The sequence below is a fragment of the Egretta garzetta genome, unplaced genomic scaffold (genome assembly GCF_000687185.1).
Source record: "Egretta garzetta isolate BGI_Z169 unplaced genomic scaffold, ASM68718v1 scaffold121, whole genome shotgun sequence".
NCBI classification, from domain to species: Eukaryota; Metazoa; Chordata; class Aves; order Pelecaniformes; family Ardeidae; genus Egretta; species Egretta garzetta.
Genome location: NW_009258479.1, coordinates 80,193 through 97,094, shown reverse-complemented (window position 1 = coordinate 97,094; position 16,902 = coordinate 80,193). Strand labels below are relative to the sequence as shown.

The window sequence follows — 16,902 nt, the reverse complement described above, 5'->3', positions numbered from 1 at the left end:
GTCTCGTGGTCCCGGCCCTGGCGGGGCGCGGGGACAAGGATGCTCCCCGCGGGGGCGAGTGGAGCTCCCGTGTGAGGCTTTGGCTCCCCGGGCTTTGGACTCTCCCAGGCTGGGGCCTCGCTAAGGGACCGGCCGGTGCTATGCGTGCCCCGAGTGTTTCATTAGGAATGGCGTTCTGTCATCGCTAATTGGGGAGGCAGGAAGTGACTGCTGAATAAACCCCATTACCTCCGTGCGGGAAAAACTACTCGGTAAGTCCCGGCCATTTTAATTAGGTAGTCTGAAAAATTCTCTTTCTTGTCGTTAGCGGTGAATGGGAGAACCTTTCCTGGCATCTTAGGAGCCTTAGCCAGTGGGTTTCTATGGAATGCGGCTTCTCCGAAAATTGTTTCTAACCCTCACTGTTTGGTAATGCCTATTGGGGGGAGGCCACTGGGGATTGTAATGATCTAATCTTGCTGTCTGCTGCATAGTATGGGCTGGGTTGCTTAACCTTTGGTTTGCCAGGGCCTTGGGGCTGTGCAGCAGTTGAATAATTAAAACAATCTGCAGGTGTGGCTTGTTGGGGAGAAAACGGTGCTGTGTAGTTGAAATATTTAGGGCTGCTCAGTGAGAAGTAATTAAATATACTGGCTGATGAAAATTATTTTCAGGTGTCTTGAGTATGTGGTGTTCCTTGGATTGCAAAGTTCTTTTACAAATAGAATATTTACTTTCAAGAGTGTTTTGTTTGATTTTGTTGCTTCATATAAATTTTTTTTAAAACTGCAGTTTGCCTTTTTTGGTGTGGTGTAACTGTAGAATTATAGGGCTTAAAGGGAATTCAGAGGCACCCAGCCCTGCCTTCCACAGCTGACAGAGGTACAGGTGTTCCTCCTCAGACAGGTATTTGCCAAGCCTATACCTCTGAGCCAGAGGATTCAACAACCTTCTGAAGTAGTTAATGTACTGCAGTGTTTCTCACTGACTAGAGCTACAAGGAAAATTTTTTTACAGGTATCCCTTCTAAATCTATACTGCAAATTAAGCTGGTTGAGCAATCTTAACTTACAGACAAATGAAGCAGAGCAATGTTAACAATTGCTTTGCCAGTGCTACTGTTTCCCTGGTAAGTATATAAAGTTTAAGCCATTGCCTTATGCCGCACATACATATGTGCAAAAGCTGTCTGCCTGCTCCTGTTCTCTTGCTGTAAGATATTGTAGTACAGAATCTGGACAGATAGGACCAGCTGCATTCATCAGTGTCCCTGTTACTATTTTCAAAACCCTGTGGGCAGCTGTGAAACTAAAGAATCCTGTTTCCTAATGCTACCTGGTGTTGCCATGGACAGCAGGTGGGGGCTGGAGGGGAAGGAGGTGTCAGAAGGAGGGATTCAGTTTTTAGTCCAGCTTCCTGTTGAGCCCTGGTGTGAAGTGGGGGGAAATGCTCTTTAGGCTATAAAGGGGAGAAATTTTTCAGTTGGAAGATAGGTACTGTCCAGAGTCTGATGTGAAAGCTGTAGTCCAGAAGGCTTTGATCCCAGGATCCTCTCATTCTTCAGCCCCTGGGGTATATGAGATTAGCCTCTCACCACGGCTGTGCTAGTGACAGGCTTCCCTGGTGAGTCCTTTTCCTTCAGTACTCACACCTGGCTGAAAAGGGCTCAGGTGTGCTGTCCTGTTTGTTTCTTTGAAATGAGATAAAGTAAATCAGTCCACCTGGAAAATAGTGGTTTTTTTCTTGTTTCCTTTAGCTGGACTCTGTTAAATAGCATTTGCTGTTTGGAGATGATGGCTAAGTCTCACTGAAATGATTTGCATGTTGCTATTGCTGCAAAACACTGCTATAGTTGGCTTGTAAACCTTATAGGGGTTCTGGGTGAAGATGCTGTTGCCCTACACTGTTTATCCTGCTTCTGCTGGGAATTGCTCCTTCCAAGGCAGGTGAATGCCTGCTGTCCTGTTTATGGCCCAAGTCATTGGGGTTACAGTTTAAATACATGTTTTGCATTAATTTCACTGATGTTTGCTTGATGTGTTTTGGTAGCGCTCATATGAACAGCTCTGCTGTCAGAATGGTGAAAGTAGCAGCTCTCTTCCTACTGGCAGGGCTGGAATAGGACAGTTGTCTGTCACCCTGCTATGGCAGGTTAATGGAGTAGAAAAAAAAAGGTACCAATATGGAGAGATAATTGGGATAAACTTGAAATAAAAGCAACAAAGCACTCTCGCACGCTTTCAGCCTCCCATTTACTGCTGAAGCATTGGCTAATGTAAAGGAATAAAAGCATCTGAATTTTTCATCTGTCAAGACTTGGCTGTCTTGATATCTGTAGAGAGAAACTTGACGTGAACAACTTAAGCAAGCTGTGGCGATACAGTTCCATCTGGGATAAGGAAGAAACAGCAGAGCAGCTTTTGGAGGGTCTTGTTATTGATCTGTGCCCATTACACTTGGGCTGATGTCTGATGTTATATGCTAATTTAAAGTAATGGAGTGTTATTCGCAAAGGAAAAAAGTTAGCACTCACAATGCCATCTCTAACTTCAATTGGGGGAAACAAAATGCTCAGGACTGAAAATCTTTTTAAATTAAAGAGGGAAGGAGGAAACAAGAAACTCCAGGCATCTTTCCTACTCTGTGTACTGTGTATCAATCAAAACCCTCATAAAGGCATTTGCTGTAATATGCAAAGAGAAAGTCTCTTGGTAAAGGATTTTTTGCTGCTTGAAGTCAGATGTTCTTTACCCTTGGAAACATAATTCTTTGGAATTTGGCAGTGGGTTGGGAATTAAGAGCAGTGCCAGTTACAGTCCTGTGGATTTGCATCTCTCATGCTGTGTTTCAACATACGAGTGTATCTGCAGAGGGAACAGTTTCGTAAGTCCAGTTTACAACCTTTGTCCACTCAGGCAGGGATATTCCTATTGCCTTTGAAGCATGGAATTACACTTTCTACTACTTCATTATTGAGAAGATTTTAGCATTCTGAGCAGTCTGAAAGGTGAGAGATGCAAATAATTATATCCAGCAGCAGCTTCAGTATGTTTTAGGATAGTGCTCTGCTTTGAGTGGTTTTTGAGGGCAGTGTTGAACTTTCCTGGCATTTGTGGTACTTAATATTTTGTTTTCTAAACATTATCCACTGTCTTGAGCTTGGATCTACATTTACTCGAAGGTTTGAGGGCGGTAGTTTAATGGGATTAATTTTAACTACAGGGAGCCTTATCTTTTTATTACTTACTATGTCTGTGTAAGATAAATGCTCTTTGAGGCAGCTAATGAGAGACTACAGTGAGTAGGAAACTAGCAGTTAGTGACTGATTTTAAGATGCTGTTCTCTTAGTCTTTGTGATGCTAAGAATATGCTTGTTTGTCTAGCATGTGAATAACGCAGTTTGCAGCTAGCCAAAGATTCACCAGAAACACTATAACTGATGCGGTGGAAATGATGTGGAGTTTCAAGTTTCTAATCTGCTTGTGTTACTAAGGTGAAGCAGTGGCCGTAGAAAGTACTGAGATAATAGTATAAATGGTTGTTGGAAGTGATTATGAACAGTATCAGTGTTTACCAGCAAGTGTTGCCTAAACTGACAGTTGAGCTGTATTCCTGCAGTTCCCTCCATTGAGTGCAAGTTGTTCTGAACCCATATGTGTCTTCCAGAATATCCTGGAACTGTAGTGTGTCTGTCTTATGGAGCATGTCAAAGTAACATTCAGAAAGGTGTTCACTTTTAAAAGCTGCCTTTATGCAGGCAATTTCTTTTTCCAGGAATGTTTAATTGTGCAGCTTCATTGATCAGAAGAGTGGTGGGAGCGCTAGGCACGGTGCTGCTGGGGTGGTTTTGTCACTTCTGTTTTGTGTTGAGAGCAACTGTGTTACGATGCTAAGGGAAAAAAAAATAGATTCACCTCCACAGAGAAGTGCTGCCATAGAACATTGAGATCTGACCAACAGCATGCTTGTCACTGTAAAGATGGTCGAGAAGGGGTGAAGTTAGCTGGCCCTGCTGTCTGTCGGCAGAGCTCAGTCTTGCAAGTGCTGCAGTGATTCAGTGCTCATCAAATGTTTGATCGTTCTGCATTGCTGTTACTTTGGTGCTGCTTTCTGACCTAAAACTGCTAAAGCATTTTGCATAATTTAAAAAGGAGGGGATGTTCAGTTATGAAGCCCTGTTATTAGTGCTGAGCGATAATCCAGACATTTAGAGACAAAGGTGTGAATGAGTTTCCAAATCTCTTAAATTTTGCAAACACCAGCAGAATTTCCAGGGTGTTAAGGAATGGTGATCAGAGGACTTTCAAGGCTTTGAAATACACGCATACACAATTGTAAAATAAAATAATCAATTAAATTGTAGCTGCCTTTTAAAATGTTCTTCTAAAAGGGCCTTCTGTAGGAGTGTGGGGTAAAAAAAAAAATCAGAATATAGACCCCAAATTTTACTTGGTGAAGCATCTTTAAAGAAAGATAGTTAAACTAAAACACTAAATCATGAAGCTCATAAACGAGGGTATTCTGGTAGCAACAGCTGAGTTCACTGAGCTTCATTTGTTACATGAAATTCAATTCTGTAGTGCTTCCTTGCAGTGCTTGTTGCAGACTTACTTTTTAATAAATATTTATACACCACTGGGCAGTGACTGGAAGTGTGTTTTTTCTTAGCAACTGCAATCACATAGTTAATGTCAGCAATGCTTTGAACAGTCTGGTTATATACAGCAGAATGTAACAATGACTTTTGCCCAGTAGACTGGGGAGAAGGTAGAGATCTGTGGAGACTTCATGAGAAAGAAGCCAAGAAATGCGCAAAAGTTTGAACTGAGCCCAGAGATTGAATAGGGCATTTGTCCACAGCATGACTCGGGTGGAAATAGCATGTAGAATGTATGAATGGGGGCAGGGAAGGGATGCACCATCCTTCTCCAGTAAAAAACCAATTCAGTGCATTCTTAAGTGGTCAGCTAGTCAAGACTGCCTCAGGGGCTTTTAGATGAAGCAAGAAGTGGGGGAGATGATGAGCAGAATTAAATAGGATTGCTAACAATGGGTTGGATCACAAGGTGTAACAGAAGCCGTGCACAAGGATTTATATCAAGTTGCTGCTCTGTGTTTGCAGTCATCGCAGGCTGCCTCCTGCAGAAAAGCTCTGCTCTGCCGTATGACAGACACAGGGAGCAAAAGTTCCTTGCTCTTTGCCAAACTCCTGCATGGCTGAGATCTTCTGCAGGTGCTGCAGAGAAGAGTGTGTTGAACTGGCAGGCAGAGGACAGGCAAGGCTCTTGTGTAGTTCAGCTCACATAGCCTCTGTAGGTCAGCAGGCTCTACCTGTCACAGTGTGCAGCAGTCCAGTGGGAAAGCAGCCTCTGCTGCTTCTCAGCTTTGTCCCTGAGCCACTGAGGGAGGTGCCCCCTCTGTAGTGTTACCCCAGCTGGCTGGGGAGGTATCTGGAGAGACAGCAGGTGAGAACATGAAGCATTAAGAATTTGTGGAGTTCTCTTGTCAACGATGACCTTGCTGGAGAAATTGTCATGTATCAGCAGTCTCCTTAAATCACCAGCACATTTTTATATTGAATCAGTTATACTGCTTGTGACAATTATTGTCATTGCTTCTGCTATCTTGTATCCAAGATAAATAATTGTTTCTGAAGGTATAACTTTTCTGGGCTTTTTGTAGCCCAGTTATAAAAAAAAAAAACTTTTCCCTCTTTTTAATTTTAAAATAATGATAGTTTCCTTCAGAATTGCCAGCATTAACGGTGTCACCTGTAGTGCTGTCTTTCACTGACTGATTCAAAGGATTGTTAAAAAGGTAGCAGCAGCATGTTTGTTGCTTTATGCTTTCCTGCAAAAGTGTGTGCTTGGGCTCTGTGATGGTAGGTGTGGTACACAACCCTGAAATGTCTGTTCAAACACACTACAGCCGAGTGGTGTGGGGAGTGATCTGTTTCTGTGGCACAGTGACAGGGATGTTCGCTTCAGCGAAGATTTGTCTCCATTCAAGAGGTGCTGACGTGGCTTCCTGTAATAACAAATACTGTTTGATCTCTTGTGCAGAAGTTCTGATTGGCATGGAGTTAAAATACATTCCCAAACATTAATGTGAGAGCCCAGTGCGTTTGAGGTCTGCCAGTGTGTTTGGACTATGTTTTCTGGTTTGGATCCTGTCTGTGTTGGACTAGATTTTTTTTTAACACTATAGAATCCCCTGTGATGCTGGAAAACACTACCTTCATTAGTGCCTGGCTCATCTTGGATTTAGTGTCTGTTTATGCTTGCAGTGAGTGAAGTAATGGTCATCTTGGGTTTTCAAAAATGCTTTGCCAGTCATCTTTTAAGTTGATGCTTTGAGGTGATGTTTGAGGGTGTTGGAAGGACATGCCAGGCCAGAGTGAAACTTCTGGGCAGTATCATGTTGGGCTCGACTGGGCTGAGTGCAGTTGTAACAGACCTTGGGCACTGCTGAGAATTGGCTAATGCTGGAAGAGTGAAAAGGCCTAATTGAGGTTCCTGTGTGTTTATGGATTTGGGTTGGCTCAGGTTGCTCTGCTCTAACACTGAGAGCAGAGCACTTTGGAGGAAAAAAAAGTATTGTGTTGCAGTAACTCCTGTCTGTGTTCATGTGTTGCAAAAACCAGTAAAAATACAGCACTTCCCTGGCACTTATCTGCCTGTGTCTTCCTTCTTTAGGACTTGACTGGCATAGAATCCATGGACCAATGTCGTCACACACTGGAGCAGCACAACTGGAACATAGAGGTACCACTGCAAACAAAATTTATAGCGGTTTCCAAGTACCTGGATTAAACAGAGTACTCTGCAGGGGGTGGGAGGGCTAACAGTAAGATTTAATGTGTAAATTTAGGGGTTGACAGTAGTAGCTCTTTATAACAGTATCTTGATACGGCTGGATAGCTGGTTTTGGAAGTACACAGCAGAGTTGGTACAGTTGTGAAGAATCACTTGTCTGGCACATTGTGTAACTTCCCATAGTGTGTGTGTGCAGGCTGCTGTGGAGAAGGCTTTCCATACAGAAAAGAGTACTGGTGTAACCAATGCTTTTTTTTGTAATGAGTTGTCCTTATCCAGTGCTCTGGGGCTATGGACAAATAATACCTACTGTTAGTGTCCAAAGTATATATAAAAAAAAGTATTTTCTGCTATCCTTAAATGTCTGAAACCTCCCTTTGCCCTTTCTTCTGTCAAAGGCAGCTGTACAGGACCGACTGAATGAGCAAGAAGGTGTCCCAAGTGTCTTTAATCCTCCTCCATCGCGGCCGCTGCAGGTCAATACAGCCGACCACAGGATCTACAGCTACGTTGTCTCAAGGCCACAGCCAAGGGCAAGTTATCTTACAGTGGGTTTTGTCCTGCTGCTTGGATGACTCTGAACAACAGAACTTGCAAGCAGGGAAAGGAATTGTTTTCCTTGTGTGCTATTATCTCCTTTTAAAATATTTTATCTTCTGAAAACAAAATGTAGAGCTATTCCTTCAGCCTCTATTACTACTGTCTGTTTTCTCCATGGTGTGATTCACAGTATGAGACTACCTTCCTTGTGTTGCAGAATGTCTTGCTGTGGTGTAGTAAAGCTTTTTGATCAGTTCAGGTGGAACAAAGGACTGTCCCCTCTTTAGGGCAGAGGCGGATAATATTTTTTCTTTTTAGAGGCCCTCTCCCCCCAAATTTGTATTAACTTGAATACAGTATCAATTATTTGCATTGATGTTTCACAAATTTATATGAGCACCTGTAAGACTCGGTGCTGTTAATCCCTTTGTATGGTTAAGAAAAGTAGCACAGAGCAAAAGCATTACTGCTTGAGTGACAACGGTTTTCAGGTGTGTCACATAGAATTCTGAATGAACCATGTCAGTCACTTAAATTTGACTTGACATGTCTGAAGCCGTGAAGTATTGCTGGGTTTCTTTGCAATGGTTAGAGCACTGATACTCCCATGTGTGCTTGATGCTGGTGGACACTTTGCTTTAGCAGACTTGTTCCTGGGGTGGAGACTGTTCTAATTCTTTGTTTGTTATTGCAGGGCCTGTTAGGATGGGGTTACTACTTCATAATGCTTCCATTCCGATTTACCTATTACACATTACTTGATATATTTAGGTAAGTACTTTTTTTGTGCTGACTCATGTATTGACTGCATAAGGGTACACTTTAGCTTAGATTTGGCTGTGTCTATTGTCACTTAAAGATCCAAGTCTAATGGCGGATTTTCCATTTATTTGCTCGGCTGGCTTTCTCTGTAGCCTTGTGAAGTTCCTACACTGTTTAGTAAGAAACAAATCTTACTGCAGAGAGAATGAGCATCTTGCAGCTCTGTAAATGAAGTAGTTAATTGGAGTTCTAACTCCATGTGGCTTTACAGTTTTAGTGCCCCGCAAAGGGGGTACAAAACAGTGTCAAACTGTCCAGTGTTCTTGGACAAACAACTTGATCAGAATCATGTCCCATTGGGATGGGCTGTGGGTTAACCTGCCCAAATCCCTGTATGTTACTTGGCAAAGCCTGAACCGAAAACACCCTGCTTTTTCCCCTTTGGTGTCTGTTGCCTCTTCTCCCTTTACTGTCCCGAAGGGCTAGTTTGTCTTGTCTCCTTGCAGCACTGATAAAGAGAAAAGGGAATATTGAAAGATGGTAAATACCCAGCAGTCCTGCCATCTGCACTGTTTTGGCAGTTTCCCCCGTTGTATTACTTTTTTTTTTCCCTTAAAGACTTTTCCAAAGTTCAGTGTAACTTCTATGCATCAATAGAACTAAACAACACTGATCTGCCTTGCAGTTAAGCTTTTTTTTAGCCTCAGAGGAATGACTGTTTCTTCTGTCTTCATTAGACTCCTAGTGTAATGTTCTCTTTCTGCAGCTCTTTGCACTCTGGAATTGTTAGTCTGGGAACAGCAGAAATGCAGTTTTCAAAGTTATCTGGGCAAAACTGTGTGGCTTTTAACAGCCACAGTCTTTGACTAAATTTCTCAAACCTCGTACTGTTTGTGTGGCTTATGCCTGATGCTTCAGAGGAAATCGAAATTGTTAATCACACAGAATTCAAGATACTTGCTGATGCCTGGCATGAGATAAATATTTGACTGGGGGAGGTTCTGTAGCAATGGTATCAGTTTGAAGCAGGTGGCAGTTTAGGTTGATTATAAATGTTCAAGGGTCTCAGCTGTGACTTTTTTCCTCATTATGAATGCCAGTGACTGTTTGTGGAAAAGAAAACCTGTTCTTCAGAAAGTCAGTAAGCTGAATTTCCAGTGTCCTTTGCTTCCTTCCTAGGTTTGCTCTGCGTTTTATACGCCCTGATCCTCGTAGTCGGGTCACTGACCCAGTGGGTGACATTCTTTCGTTTATTCATATGTTTGAGGAAAAATATGGGAGGATACACCCTGTCTTCTATCAGGGAACTTACAGCCAGGTCAGTGTCACATGTTGGTGCATAGATCCTGGGGAGATGGAGAGTGGGGATTTTGCCAGATGGTATCAGGGCCTGCATGGCAAAATCACTTTTCATCTAAAAGCCTGGCGTTTGTCCCCAAACTCTCTAACAGGGTAAGGGAGAGCTAGTGAACAAGTGTATTGGAAAACCAGTGTCTGCCAGGCTTGGTGGCGTGCCAAGCCTGCAAAGTTGGAAAGCAAAGCTGCTCTGACTGTTCCTCAACCGTCTGTATGGCTCTGTAGCCAACAGCTATTCTTTGTAATCCTGCCTTTGTTTTTATAAACTGATGTGGTATGCCAGAGTCTGTCCTTCTGTTCACCAAATTGGGATTGGCTGCCTGGGCTTGTATTATAATGCAACTCCAGAACTTGGTGCGGGACCTCAAAATTCAGAGGGGGACCCCCTGAAGAAATTATGGGAGGTGAGAGTTCCATATGTTAGATCTGGGCTGATGGTGCTCTCTGTAAAAGAGGGACATCCCAATGTGTACTGCTGCTTCTGTGGCTTCTCTCAGCCTAGCCAAGGGAAGGGCCTCCTGCAGTGCGTCCCAGCAGACAGTTGGATCAGCACTGCTTCCCAAGTGCCAGAGAAGAATGTGGAGTCTGTATCTGCTCCACGCTGCACAGCGATGGAGCTTACTGCCTCCGCAGCTCTTCTAGGCTGCTCTGTCTTGCCTGGAATCCAAACTTAAAGAGCCACGGAATGGTTAGGCTACCAAAACTCAGTGCCAGTGAAACAGGGAGCCCGTTGTGCACTCATCCTGTGGTCTTGTTAAGAAATGCTCTTGGGTGGGTGGAATCCAGAGACTGTAGATGCAAAAAGGGGCCTTTTGTTGTGGGTTTTTTTTTTGTTTTGTTGGGGCCTGCAGCATTATTGAGTTACCTTTTTTCAGTAGTGTTTTCATTTGATCTGCTCTGTTCCCCGTACAGGCTAGAGTGGAAAGCTCAGCCTTGGCTGCTGCGGGTCTGAGGCATGAAGGAGGGCTCTTCGCTGCCAGCTGAGCCTGGCAGGGCAGTGGGGGGGCATCAATCCATGCAGTTGCCTACCTGACTTTGCTCTGAGTTCAGTGTTCTCCAAAGCCACATCCTGAAAGGAGTGTGAAAGAACACCGTTGTAGCCCCCTTAAATTAGGCTTTAGTGAGAAGATCTGACAGGTTCATCCTCTGCTGCTCCTTTGTTAAAACCACGCTAGTGGCAGAGTAACAGCCTGGGTAAATGTTGCTGTGCTGTGTCATGCAAGTCTTGTGGGTGCTGCTTTCCCCTTGCCTAGAGAGCCTGTAACTTTACCTCCTCTGCTCTTATGCCAAGGCACTGAATGATGCCAAGCGGGAGCTGCGCTTCCTGTTGGTTTATCTTCATGGAGATGACCACCAAGACACAGATGAATTCTGCCGGTAGGTAGGAGAGTTTTCTAAATAGTTGTCTTTGCACTTTAAACGCAGCTTCATTCACACAATGTCTTCTCATCCCCTAGCAATACACTGTGCGTACCTGAGGTGATCACCCTCATAAACACCAGAATGCTCTTCTGGGCTTGCTCAACCAATAAACCAGAGGGATACAGAGGTGAGTGTGCCCCTCCTGGGCTTTACCTATCCCCACCCGTCTCTGGAACAAGCCACAAGTTCTTTGACAAATTTACACATGTAAAACACACGGTTGGTTTTTGTGCAAGCAGATGAGATTTCAGGATTGCATGGGGAAATAGATGTTGGTTTCTGTGTGATATCTCAGAGGGCCTGTTTGGATGCCAGGGAAATACCTTCTGCTCTTCACCTCCACTGTTCATATGTTTCTGGGCAGTCCTAGTTGCTTGTTCTTTGCGGGCATTCAAGCTGCTTTCAATGCCTTGTTAATGGGAGTTGGTGGGTGTGTGCTGAGGATTAAACTGAGCGCAGAAACAAGTATCTTAACTAGCTGTGCACTTAACACTGGCTCATATTATGCCTGAGGCCAGGAGTGACTTGTTAGGTGCATTCTTTTGCTTTCTGAGCCAGTCGTCTTTATTCCACACCCAGTCTTTCAGTCTCCGGGAAAAGTCCACAGTGAGGTCCTTTTGAGGTCCTTTTAAGTACTGTCTTTCCAAAGCTGTCAATGCCTGGCCTGCCACCATTTCAGTGGGGTTTTGCTGCAGATGGAGCCTTTTCTCAAAGTTCTGCTCGTGCCTCCTGTGTCGCTTCTGACCCTTTCTGTTTCATGGCAGGAGAGTCCAGGAGTTCCGGTACTAAATGTGGGCCATTCTTGGCTTCCCAGTTCAGCTACCAGCTATCGACACCTTGAAAGAATGTCTTTCTAAGGAGACATTCTTTTACTTACTGCTGTTTTGCTGTTGCAATGCTTTGGAGTCACAGCCTAGAAAGCAGAGCTAGAAGGGATTGTGGCCTTTCATTTAACCCACTGGGTGCTCCGATTTAGCTTGAAGGGCTCCACTGGTAATGACTGCTCCAAGTTGTGTGATGCACCATGCACGTTTTAAGGAGGAGGTGGTCAGCAGCCATATGTGAACAGTAACTTGAAAGCCCCTGATCTGCTCCATTCCCTGCCTCAAGACAGAGCCTGCCTCTGGTAGAAACAATCTAATTTTGTTTGAAAATGTCCAGGATGGTTGCTCTTCCATCTTCCGCATGACAGTATCTTCCAGAGTCCAGTCATCCTTAGTCATCTTACCAAATGTTTCCTTGTGCTTGACCTGTGTTTCTCCTCCTGCAGTTTAAACCCAGGGATTTTTGTCCCATTCTGAATGGACATTCAGAGCTATTTACTTCCTTCCTGCTTGAATTGAAAAACCTTTCTGGTTACTTGAAAGCTTGGGTTTATTTTCCCCCTCAGTCTCTGTGCTCCAAGCCACTTCCTCCCTTTGCTAATTTATAGGGTTTAATTTGACAAAATGGAGCCTGAGGCCTTTTCTGCCATGGAGGAGACAGTGGCTGTAGAAGCTGTTTTCCTAGGCCCTTGGTGATGAAAAGTGTTTGTGCTGTACCCCCTTCTGGATGGGGCAGTTATGATGTTCGAGCCTGTTTCCCAGTCTCCCAGGCTCTGCGAGAGAACACATACCCGTTCCTGGCTGTGATTATGCTGAAGGATCGCAGAATGACGGTAGTTGGGCGGCTAGAAGGCCTCATCCAGGCTGATGACCTCATTAATCAACTGATGTTCATCATGGATGCCAACCAGACGTACCTGGTGTCTGAACGCCTGGAAAGGTATGATGGGACCTGAGCTCCAGTAACACACACAGACCTTGTGGAGGTAGGCTCTGCTCTGCCCCCTTCTTCCCTCCAGACACCATGTGTAGGCAAGTAGCTCAGCATCTCCTGTTCTGTAACACGGCCCATGGGCTCTCTTCTTCCCAGTGGGATCATCAGTCCATAAATTCAGGCCACCCTATAGCCAGGGAGCTAGATGTATTGCCCACATGGGCTCACTGCTGAAAGGTGGGGGTGAGTGCTCTGCTGTGTTCTGCAGCTGGAGCACACCCTTAGTGCACTGGAGCTTTGCAGGTAAGGCTTGGTCAATAGCCTGTGGGAGCGAAGGCATGGCAGGCAGGAGGAGAACTGGTGTCTGCAGCCAGCCAGTGAGCAAGTGTGTTTTGGTAGTGCCTTGTGAGCACGAGCTCTGGTGCCTGTTAACTCTGTAGGGACACAGGCTGTGTCCAAAGTAGGATGCCACCTTCTGGTCTTCTGTCTGCCCCTCCTCTCCCCCGTGGTCTCTGCAGGGGACCCAGGAACACATTTTGATGCCTCTAGATTCTGAAATGTGCAAGGAGTTACCTGAAGGAGATAAAACCATGAAGAGTTTCAAGTATGAGGCAGAAATCCTGGGCACTGCTTATGTGCTGTCTGTCCACTCTGTTTTGCTGCAGTGGGTGAGAAGGGGTTTTTTTGTGTTCAGTTCATTTCCACTCAACCTAGGGAAATGGTTTGTGCGCTAAGGACTGTGGAGACTTGGCCTGCCTTTTAGGAGTTTGTGATACTCTAAATGAGGTGTTACCTGATGTGTGTGCTCGTATGAGTTTCAGGCTGTACCTGCACCCTCAGGTCTGCCATCAGCCTGCCATGCCTTCCCTTCAGTGCCTGCTAGCCCTGACTGCTCCCTGCTCCTGTTTGCAGGGAAGAGAGGAACCAAACCCAAGTTCTGAGGCAGCAGCAGGATGAAGCATATCTGGCATCCTTGCGTGCAGACCAGGAAAAGGAGCGCAAGAAGAAGGAGGAACGGGAGAGGAAGAAGAAGAAGGAGGAGGAAGTGCAGCAGCAAAAACTGGCAGAGGAGAGGCGGCGACAGGTGAGAGCAAACTGGCTGCCGAAGAGGCTGCTGTGCCCTGTCAGGTGCTCGCATTGTGTCAGAGCAGTGCTTGCAGTAGGGTTTTTGTGTCAGATTGGAGGTGCTTGTCTTGCTTGGGTGTCCTCTGAGCCTCCTGGAGCAGCTGTGCTGCAAGGGACAAGCATAGGGATCAGTTCAGTGCATGCCCATTGCTCCTGCTCCCTCTTTACTTTGCAGACGCTGCAGGAGGAGAAGGAGCGGAAGTCTGAATGCCTTCCTCCCGAACCACATCCCGATGACCCAGAAAGCGTTAAGATCATTTTCAAACTGCCTAATGATTCCAGAGTGGAGCGGCGATTCCACTTCACACAGTCATTGACGGTGAGCTTGGGACAGAGCTGATGGGCTCCCCAGAGTAAGAGAGGATCAAGAGATTCTCCAGGTTGCTCAGTAAAGCTTTGGTTCCATTGGACTTTGCCAAATGGTGACCTTCGAGAGCCTTAGCAGGCAGAGTTGTTCCTGGGTAAGGTGGGTGTCTTGGGGCCTGGTCCCACCAACTTGGGAGAGAGAAGAGGAAAAAAAACGGAAGAAACCTTTTCCTCAAAAGCTGAGACTCTTGTTGCTCCCTGTTAATTAAGAGTGTAGGAAGAGCCAGAAATGGTGTCTGGGCTGCCCAGGTACCCTGTGACAAGTCCAGTTTCATGCATGCTAAGAAAATGGCAGTTTTGTGTCTACAATGCAGTGATGATGCAAATTTGGTAACCTCCCATCCCACCCCACCCCATGAGATGCCATGGATGTGGTCTGTCTGTGTCATTGCTCCCCCAGCTGGCAGTTATTTCTGTGCTTCTTTCCCAGGTGATCCACGACTTCTTGTTCTCCTTGAAAGAAAGCCCTGAAAAGTTCCAGATTGAGGCCAACTTCCCTCGCCGTGTCCTGCCCTGCCTCCCGACAGAGGAGTGGCCCAACCCACCGACGCTGCAGGAGGCCGGACTCAGCCACACGGAAGTCCTCTTTGTGCAGGACCTTACGGACGATTGACACTTTTCCAGAAGACACAAAAATGGAAAGAGAAATTCATATTATTATTATAATACAATATTTTTTTTAAAAGACTGCGTACAAACGAGGGATCAGAGACCACATCGCCTGTGCCAGCTGTGCTGCGTGTGTGCACTGGCGAGAGGAAGCGTGTGTGTGTCCTCACACACCTGTGTACACAGCCATCCCCTACACTTGGAGGGCAGAGAGGGAGGGGAGCTGGTGTTGCCCCTCCACCCTCCCTGGGGAGGAACAGGAATGGCAGCTCTTGGTAATTATTGCTTTTATTGATGACAATAATAATAAAACCCCAACAACCTGACATCTTGTGAAGATTTGATACTCTGCTGCTCCTGACTGCCAGAAGACCGGGCACCTGAATGTGCTGGGAGTGGGGGGGAGGGGGGAAGGGCTGGACAGAATCTCTTCAGCTTCCCTCTGTGTATAAATATCTTTCTTTTAATACTTCTCTTGCTTTGTAATGACCAAAGGAGAATGGGGTTGACTATAGTATTAACTTTTTGATAAAGAGCTGCTTCAATTCTTACCTGTGTGGGGTCTTGCCCAGGGTTCTTAGCCTGCGTAGTGTAATAAACTCTGCCTCTAGCATGTCTGTGCCAATGCTTTCTGCCTGTGCCCCCTGCCCCAGCTGAGCTCTGGGGTGGGGTTCCAGCTGCTCTGGCTCTGCAGTGTGTTGCTGCTCACAGCATCATGGGTGCACTCAGCTTCTGGCCTTGAACTGGAAAATGTGGTGCCAGCAGAGCTGCTGGTGTAGGGTGAACAAGAGTATGCAGATGTGGGGGAAGGCAGGGCCAGGGGTGCTGCCTGCCTGGGGCATGGACTCTGGGGTGAGGCTGGGTGGGAGGGAGAGGGCCTTTCCTTTGCCCAAAGAGCTGGGGACACACCTCTCTGAGTGGGTTAGAGGTGGGGGAAAAAAGACAGGAGCATGGGTGTACACCTCTTCCCTGCCCCCCCGAGGCTTGGTTATGGCTGTGAAGCGGTGCTATCAACTCCTGCTCAAAGGGAGAGCTGTTCCTTCCCTGCCCCCTTTGGGCAGGTAACTATGCTCACTTGCCTGCACAAAGCACAGGAGGGAGCAGGGATGTCTCTCCAGTCCCACCAGTGAAGCCTGCCAGCAGTAGTAAACCAGCCCCCTTTCCTGGGGGCTTTGGGGCCTGGCATGGCTCTTTCAACAGGGAGAAGAGATCCTTCATTCTCCTCCCAAAGGAAGAGCTGTCCCCTCTCTGGCCATGGAGCCTCCTGGAGCAGTGTGGTTTGGGGAGCAGCAGCCTTGCTCTTCACCCTGGGGAGCCTGTGTGCCTGCCCTCTGGTGGGGTGGATGAGTCTGTTCTGCTCAGCTTGAAGTGCTCAGCCTGGGGCTGTTGAGGCTCCCTTGGGGCAACCAGGCGGTGCTGGTTTCCCAGCCAGCCCAGGGGAGTGCGGGGAGCACGGGGATTGCCTCTTCCCTGGCTGGGCATGGCTGTGCTGGGGGCCTGGGCTGCAGGACAGGAGGCAGCTGCCTCTCTGGTGTTGCTGGAGCCAGGCAGGAAGGACCCTCCATCGGGGTGCAAGCTGCGACAGATCTGGGTGGGAGCAAGGGCGTAGCAGACCCCTCTGGGGCAGAGGACCCAGCTGGCTCTTGCTTCTGCCCACGGGCTCTCCTGGGCTCGAGTCCCCTCTCCGGGGGCAGTTCCAGCAGCCGTGCCTTCCCTCCCCCTGCTGGGCGATGGCCTGGGGACCCCAAGCAGAGCCCCAGGGGACCCAGCAGGGCCATGCGTGGCCACCCTGGCCCCCCTCAAGCCCCCCCCAAGACAAGAGCCGGGGCGCAGCGTGTTGGTATACATCATACATTTATTAGTGAATATCCCTCTCAAAATCAGCCACAACATTAAAAAAAATAATGATTGCACTACTTGGTCAAGCAGAACTAGCAACTTTCATTTTAAAAAAAGTACAAATCTGTTAAAAATTTCAATCAGTATAATACACATATATATAATACAACATACTAGTTATGTTAAATGCTACAAAACCAATATGATTCCAATGGAATGGAAAAAAAACAAACACTTTTAGAGCTTTAAGAACCTTTTTTTTTCTATATATTAGCCTTTTTTCAAATACATACATGGGAAAAATGAGGTAACTGTAAAATGTGCAAGTAA

The 16,902-nt window shown here is 46.3% G+C and overlaps 2 protein-coding genes across 5 annotated transcripts in view; one reads left to right on the top strand and one right to left on the bottom strand.

Annotated features, from left to right (window-relative positions):
• CLTB (clathrin light chain B) overlaps positions 1–335 on the bottom strand; it is a 7,418-nt gene extending 7,083 nt beyond the window's left edge. Inside the window, exon 1 of the mRNA XM_035899375.1 lies at positions 229–335. Within this exon, the coding sequence (XP_035755268.1) occupies positions 229–335 (107 nt within the window). The remainder of the gene's footprint in view (positions 1–228) is intronic.
• FAF2 (Fas associated factor family member 2) overlaps positions 1–15,331 on the top strand; it is a 15,793-nt gene extending 462 nt beyond the window's left edge. Inside the window, exons 1-12 of one of the 4 annotated variants that reach the window (XM_035899454.1) lie at positions 7–251; positions 997–1,108; positions 6,676–6,744; positions 7,194–7,328; positions 8,030–8,106; positions 9,277–9,415; positions 10,745–10,830; positions 10,911–11,002; positions 12,462–12,639; positions 13,546–13,717; positions 13,934–14,077; positions 14,555–15,331. In XM_035899454.1, the coding sequence (XP_035755347.1) occupies positions 1,058–1,108; positions 6,676–6,744; positions 7,194–7,328; positions 8,030–8,106; positions 9,277–9,415; positions 10,745–10,830; positions 10,911–11,002; positions 12,462–12,639; positions 13,546–13,717; positions 13,934–14,077; positions 14,555–14,737 (1,326 nt within the window). In that variant the 5' untranslated portion in view covers positions 7–251; positions 997–1,057 and the 3' untranslated portion in view covers positions 14,738–15,331. Of the gene's footprint in view, positions 1–6; positions 1,109–6,675; positions 6,745–7,193; positions 7,329–8,029; positions 8,107–9,276; positions 9,416–10,744; positions 10,831–10,910; positions 11,003–12,461; positions 12,640–13,545; positions 13,718–13,933; positions 14,078–14,554 lie in introns of those variants that run through there. The other 3 variants (XM_035899460.1, XM_035899448.1, XM_035899465.1) reach the window with 3 other exon arrangements.
• Positions 15,332–16,902: the final 1,571 nt, after the last annotated feature.